Consider the following 7,819-nt stretch of genomic DNA (forward strand, 5'->3'; position numbering starts at 1 on the left):
CTCTGCTCTTGTATTTTCTGTCTCCTTTTTGACAAACTGGTTATTTTTAGGCTTGTGTCATTAACCCTTTAGCGTTCTGGTCAACCAATTGGTAGAGCACATTTTCAGGCCCTATATCTAACTGAGGCTTTCACTGAAATTGACCTACCTTGTTGAGTCTTTTCAACCAATTGGTTTTTCATCTGTAATGCCAAAGAAATCCACCAGAAGGCACTGTGAACGGAAACTGTTGGCTCTCCCAACCAGGAAGTCAGAAACAAAAAAACCATCCAACATATTTTGAGTGTTTTTGATGAAACTAAGGTAGGAAGATATAATTTTTTGATATATGATAGTGTTAGAGGACTTACTAAACAGATATATGTCACTTGACAGCATTAAAAAAGTGAAATTAAGTGTTTAATTTTTTTTTTTAAAAAGTGGTCAACCAAACGGTTGATTTGGCCCTTTATGGTGCTAATGCTAACATAATCAATTTTAATAACATTTAGGTTATTAAAATTGATTATTTGCCATAAAATCAGACCATTAGACCCATTTTGTTTATCCATTGCTATTGATAAATCACATTAAGTGTTAGCACAGCAAGAATATGCTGAAATAGTAGTAAGTCATTTTTGTAACATTCTGAGTTAATATTAGTAAATATTGTAAAAAAAAAAAAATCAAGAATAACGTAGGAATCACAAATATCACAACTGATTACCGTTTAATCAAATTACAGTAGCTGGTAAATTAATATTACTAAGTTTTCAAAATTATAATTTCATGTTGAACAATTACTATATGGACGCTAAACAATTATATGGCTAAAAATCACATGGTCCTGTGGCATGATACTCATGATACCATCCACCTTCAACCACAGTGTGTTTGAGGTCATGGTTTCGTATGAAGCCACAAGGGCTGGCACTCCACCAGTATATTGCCAACAAACCAGATGAGTGGGGCTTTAAATTGTTCTGCCAAGCAAGTTCATCTGGCATCATCCACGACTTGCTGCTGTATCAAGGGGGGTCTACATTCTTCAATGCTCCCCTGAGTGAAAAGGAACAGAAGCTACCTCTCAGGGGCCAAAGTTGTAAAAAGCAGTATGCAAACCCATAAAAGAACCTCAGCTCTTCACAAGTTGCAGCTTGGTCCAGAACTTGCACACCTCATTGGGTGTCAGGTGCATTGGTACTGTATGACCAAACTGCACTGGTGGAGCTCCCCTGATGGCAGACAAAGACCTGATAAAGAAGGGCCATGGAGCCTGGTATTACAGGTCTGATGAAGGTCTGATTGCAATGAAATAGTTTGACAAGAAATGTGTCAACCTCCTACACAATGCCTGTGGGTTCATGCCTCTTTCATCGGTCAAACGGGGGAGCAAAGAGTCCAATGCAAAGATCACCATTCCATGCCCATCACTCATCCCTGTATATAATTAGCATATGGGAGAAATTAAACTTTCTGATATGCTATTACACCTGTAGAGTTGGACAACCATGATTCAGCTCTCCAAGACCACAGACTAAATGCTACGCCCTAAGACCCCAACGACCAAAACAGCAATGTTCACTGGCATGCTACTAGAAATAAACTGTATCCAATGCCCTGGATAGTTTTTGTTATTAATTTAATTATAATTTCAACCGTTTGGTAGAGATCAATATTTTAAAAATTACAGGGTCTATTGAAAATAAAATTATTGATTGCATTTCTTATTGATTTGGGTGAGTAATAACCACAAACAAAAAAAATTTCCATTGCTTTTTTCTTGGGTTAAAAGCATTACATTGTTTGCTTGTAATTTTAGTAATGATACAAAGGCAACTCTAAAGGGTTCCTGTCTGTGTTTTTATATTTTTGATTTAAACAGTTAAAACTGATTGCACTCTACTTAGAATTAGTGATAATCTGCGAGCCTGACATCATAAATACTAATACTATACTTAATACTAAATCATCCTTATTCATCTTAATCTTGGCTTTGTCCAGCCCCTCAGTTTATCCCTTTTTATGCTCATCTCCATTTTGATTAGCTGCCCATCACAAGCAAAAAGTTTCAACAGCAGGTGGGAGAGGTCTGACATTGGACAGAGATCACTTTTCTATGACATGACAAAATAAAATTTAACACCTTTACAGGGCTGCTCTCTGATCCGCAGGTATCAAGCGTACCTGCTGTTCCTGAAAAGTACATGAATTAAGGTGTAGAGGTACTCAATGTTGCTCTAGAACAAAGGTGTCAAACATAAGGCCCGGGGTCCAGAATTGGCCCAGCAAAGGCTCCTATCCAGGCCATTGGACGGCTTTGAAATTCCCAAAGGTCAGCATGAATGTTGTTTTGGAATTTTTCCTACTGTTAAAGGCCTCACTCGCAGCCACTAGCAATGACAGAATAGTCGTTTTGTTCACGATCAAAATTTGTTTCCTACAATGAGTCAATATTTGACAACTAAAACTGTAATTTTACAAATTTTCTCACAATTTAATCTGAAAGAGTTGGGCCAGGTCTTTTTCTTTGCTCCAGCAGCATTTATGATGTAGAAAAACTGAGCCACTGTTGAAATGTACTTTTTCTCATATTAAGATACTGCAAGATATTAAATGTGTAGTTATTCCTCCTTACTCTGACAGAAAGGAAAGTTTCACTGGTTCATCAAAGTGGTACAGCCCATGAAATAAAAACTGTTTGACAGAGCTGACACAGCAAAAACCTTGGAGGAAGACAGGAAGTGGGTGGGGGGGGGGGAAAAAAAAAAAAAAAAAAAAAAATCTGGACACAACATTAAAACCACCTGTTTTAATTTCATAATGGACACAAAAATAATCTACAAAAAGACCAACTCAGGTAACCGGATAACCACGAAATGTCATTTTTACCCCCCTCATTTAAAATTAAATAAATGTCACCCACTGCTCCAGTCACATGACTTCACAATGACACGCATGGGTTTACATGTCGGGGAAATAACCTCACACATACACACACAGACCAGCAGCACCCCATCAGGAGGAGCTACACAACAATCTTTGGCGTCGTTCTCGGTGCAGCCGGTCAGCCAGACACAAGTGGAGGAGGGCAGGGAGCCGGTGGGTGGAGGAGAGACTCAGGAAGAACGGTTTCGTTAACGGAGGTATTCAGCTGAGGGGAGGTTTCACTAGCAGCGTTCAGACAGGGCGAAGCTCGTTTTAGTCTCGGGGTGTCAGCCAACTTTTCACCGTTAGCCTGCTGCCAGTCAGCCTGCTGCTAGTTAGGACTGGAAGCAATTTGTGTTCAGCAGCACATCAAAACAGTTCAAAAACAGTGGTATTTGTTTGCTATTTGCATCTATTGAGCTTTTACATTTTCACCTATGTACTTTAGTTAAATTAGAGTTGTCAGCCACAGCGCTTATAAAAGCTTTATCATCCATACTGCTGCATTCACATAATGGCAGCAGAGTCATTGCAGACTGATGGATTTAAGCAGGTTTTAGCTAGCAGCTCCTCAGCTACTGAAAACCTTATTAAAAGGTCATAAATCAGCTGTAGTAGTTTTAGTATTTTAATTTAGATCAAATATAAAACAATCTTGATGCTTAATCTAAATTTTAATGATGTACGCAGCTGTGTGCAATAATATTGTACATTTAGCTTTTTTCTTTATTTTAAAGAGCCTTACTAATGATTTATTTTTGAGTCTAAAGCCATTTATTTAAGTGTGGAGCATCCAAGAAAGAGTCTTTATATACACACATAGTTATTATTAATAATATTTTTTTAAACCTGCATACAAAACTGTTAGTGACCCCACAAACAGTTATTGGGCTTCCTCCAGGGGCGGGGTTGAAACACTGGTAATGATAATTAAAAATACACAACTCACCAGTTTTTACTAAACCATAAAACACATTTGTTTATCAAATGTACAGAAATAACAGACTTCTGTTAAAGTAACAGAGTCATTGCCATAACTATACACGCACACCGAGGACAAACCCTGAGATACTGTAAAGGGGAAATGCCATTGTAGTATTTCATAAACTGTTGTCCAGCTTATTTTAATGACACCACCTGACCAATGCTACTCTGCTACATGTGCTGCAGACAGTGCTGCAGACAGTGCTGCGTGTATTGCAAATAGTGGACAAAACTGTATGATGATAACATTTTAAAATATATAACTATATCTATGAGAGGCCAACACTGGTCTGTGTATTGCTTGGCTGTGTAAAAATAAACTGCGGCTAATTCAGACTGGAGTGTTTGCTCTGGAGGGGGTTGTAGTACACCAGTATTGTTGCCAGATGTGATATTTAAAAAAAAAAAAAAGTGATATCATGTTAATATAACACACATTTGCTAATATTTTCAAGAATTACTACCAGTAACTGTCTGGTTAACCTTCCAGTAGCATTGCACTTTAATGTTGGTTGCTAACAGTCATAAATCAGAAAAAGAGCAATAATAACTAGCCAGCTACAAGGAAAAAAAAAAGTGTATAATGGAGACTTTATGTACCTTTTCATTAGTACATTTATAATTTCTATCATAAATCTGACATTAGCAAAAATATAAATAAATGTATTGGAGTAAATGTTGTGCCCTTGTTAAGATTGCATACTGCAGTTCATCCACATGCAGACAGCTTTCATTTTAGCTTCTTGTTAAATCGGCTTTTAAATCAGTTGTCACTGTAAAACAACCCCGAGGTGAACAGGAGCAGCTAAAAGGTTCTTTTGTTAATTCTTCAACTATGTGTACAGGTGATTTAATGAAGGGGGAGTTCAATTAGAATTTCATGTGAAAACGCTGACTAAAGGGAAAACAAAAACAAAACACTCTTTAGACCAGGGGTGTCAAACATAAGGCCCAGGAGCCAGAATTGGCCTGGCAAACACTCTGATCTGGCTCAATGGACACATTTAGAAAATGTGGAGAAGGAAGGAAATCTTTAACAAGTTTTACAGCTTTTCCTACCAATAAAGACCTCCCCCACGGCCATTCATAACATCCCAAAGTAATTAAGTGATAATTTTGTTTGTTTGTTTGAGTTGTTTACAATTACAGAAATATTTCTGTAAAAAAAAAAAAAAAAAAAAAATCTACAGAAAGTTCTGTAAAATTACTTTTTTTTTTTTAAACAGAAAATATTTCTGTAAAATTAAGGAAAAACTACAGATTTGAGCCCAAGAGTTGCACCGAGAGATTTCTCTCTGCTATAGCTGCATTTCTTAATCACATAGAAAAACTGAGGCATATTGTTCAGATTGCCCTTCTTTTTCTTATATTAAGATATCTTAGGCATTTAACGTATAGTTAAGCTACTTTGCATTGACAGAGAGGTGAGTTTAAGTGGTCCGGCTCATTTAAGATCAAAGCAGGCTGTGTGTAAAATGAGTTTGACACCCTTGCTTTAGACTTTTTAGAAGTGTCAGTCACTGGGGCTCTGCTTGCCCCAGGACTGGGTACTCGTTTTGTGTACCATCTTTCACGTTTTCCCCACATTCTTCTGATTGTGCGCATGCATGCTGTCTTTGCGTTTGTGTATTATCGCCCTGCACCTAAAACTCGCTTTGCTTTCTGTCTGAACGCACACATTGGGGAGGAAAACAAATATGGAGTCTCAAGTGACATAAAGAGCATCTACAAACATTCAAACTCCAGAAATGCACTGACAAAGTTGAGTAGAGGTTGAAAGCCAAGCGACGACTTGCACTTTTGCATTGAGCGTTTACAGTCCTGCATAGATCTTTTTCATATATTTTTTTTCAATACAAACTAAGGCGTCTTGTTATATTAAGTTGGTTTGAGTCAATAAGCAGATAAAGGAAATCAAAAATCTTAACATTAAAAAAAAAAAAAAAAAAATTCAAGTAGACTACAATCTTGTTTCTCCCCCTCTCTCACAGGCAATTCCTCTGTCTGCAAGAGGAGGCCAAAACTTTTTCAATTTAAGTCTTTTTTTTTTTTCCAAGGAAAGGTCCAGTGTGATCGTTAACAGCACCAAAAACACACCGAGCAAGAGAGGGGCGTCACACTTAACGCTTGCTCGTTATTGTGAGAGGGGAATACACGTCTTTACCCAGTCATACAGAATAATCTGGAAAGAAATTAACAGTATATTGTGTTTCTTATGTACATACACACATTTAAAATTAACCACATCACAGTCTCTCTTCCTCTCTCTCTCTCACACACACACACACACACACACACACACACACACACACACACACACACACACACACACGCACACACACACACACACGCACACACACACCTTTGTCCCTGTGTAAATTACAAATAATTTATCAATATTAATTTAAGCTACTACTTAACAGTCATTTGTGGGAGCAGAGGTGACCGACGATAAACTTCTACAGACGATTCCCACGAAAGACAGAAAAACAAAAGTTCATTAGTCAGTCTGTTTCTTCTTTTTTCCTTTTCTGTACTGCAACAACGAGTCCTGTTACTCCACATGAGCTTAAATACAAATTATATTATGTAGTGTACTACTACTCTCATCTGTACCATCACCTCGCTCACACTCATTCCACAGTGATCAAGGTCAGTCATATGTAAACATGTTGACAAAGAGGAGAAAAAAAAAAGGCAGAACAAAAACAAGTGTCCTCGTCATTCACGCCGTCTTGTTCTCATACCCGGTTTGTTAGAAAGTACAGTTAAATTAAATCATTGCCACTCGTAGCAGAGATAAACTCTTTTATGTCCTCTTTTTGTTTGTTTGTTTTTTTAAAAGGAGGCGAGGGAGCAACACCCCCTCCCCCCTTCATACCGCATCACGTCCGTCAATCAAGCCGAAGAGTCCGTTGGTGGTTGTGGCCAGGAGGCGAGGATGTGACGTCTGTCTGTCTCCTGTGCTGTTATTGTTCAGTGGGATTTCCTCTTCATGTCTCCACCCTGGCTTTGGTTCGCATCTGCGTGGAGAGGGCACATTTTTAAACAGCTGGACGATGAAACAGATCCAGCAACCTGTGGCACCAGATCACTGAAGGGCACCTAATGCACTGTTTCTCATATTCTGTCTTCAGTGCGTCTACATGCATCCCAAAAGGTTCTAAACACTTAATTTCAGATAGTTTTTCTTGGAGTCGCCCCCTGCTGGTTATTAAAAAGAATGTTGGTTTCGGGCACTTTGTTTCACTTTAGGATCGAGAAAGATGTGAACAGACAATCAGGTGGAAAACAAAGATTTTTGATTTATTTAAACAAAATCCAATGTGGCTGCTGTCAGTGACTGATAAAAGCTATGGAAGTAGTCAGGATAAGTCTGTCTCAGTAAGAGGCAGACACAGCTTTCAACACTCAGAAGGGTTGAAGACTGTTTCTTGGTCTTTACTTTTTAAATGTTTATTTATTTGTCTTTACAAATGGAAATACAGAGACTGGCAGATAGCCAGTAAAAGACGATAATATTAGCCTGCTAATAATAATAATCAGGTTCTCTGTTACTGGCTATACACAAGCAGAACATCTGTTACAATGTTTAGTTTGTCCTTTTCCTTACAGAAAGATTATATATTACTAAAATGTCAGAAAGGACCATCCTTAGGGTCAATCTGAGGTCCTTAAAATACTCGCTAGAGAGCCTGAGTTGAACTGGTGCAACAGGCTGCAGCAGAACGATGAAAAACATTGTCTTATGAAACATGAAGGGCCGAGTGTGTGGGTGGTTCTTTGGCTGAAAATGTAAATTACTAAGCATCTTTAATTCTGGCAAACTGAGGTACACAGACGTCTGGCAAATTCTGAAATTTTGGGTCAATATGACATTTAAAATGAAAATCTGGCTGAAAGGTGACATCTTGACGTTATTTATATA

The 7,819-nt window shown here is 38.0% G+C and overlaps 1 protein-coding gene across 2 annotated transcripts in view; it reads right to left on the reverse strand.

Annotated features, from left to right (window-relative positions):
- Positions 1–5,255: 5,255 nt before the first annotated feature.
- ubn2a (ubinuclein 2a) overlaps positions 5,256–7,819 on the reverse strand; it is a 20,797-nt gene continuing 18,233 nt past the window's right edge. For both annotated transcript variants that reach the window (XM_042225754.1, XM_005934479.3), the window contains one exon: positions 5,256–6,914. In XM_042225754.1, the coding sequence (XP_042081688.1) occupies positions 6,868–6,914 (47 nt within the window). In that variant the 3' untranslated portion in view covers positions 5,256–6,867. The remainder of the gene's footprint in view (positions 6,915–7,819) is intronic.

The sequence above is a fragment of the Haplochromis burtoni genome, unplaced genomic scaffold (genome assembly GCF_018398535.1).
Source record: "Haplochromis burtoni strain Fernald_Lab_line unplaced genomic scaffold, NCSU_Asbu1 Contig_181, whole genome shotgun sequence".
NCBI lineage: Eukaryota > Metazoa > Chordata > Actinopteri > Cichliformes > Cichlidae > Haplochromis > Haplochromis burtoni.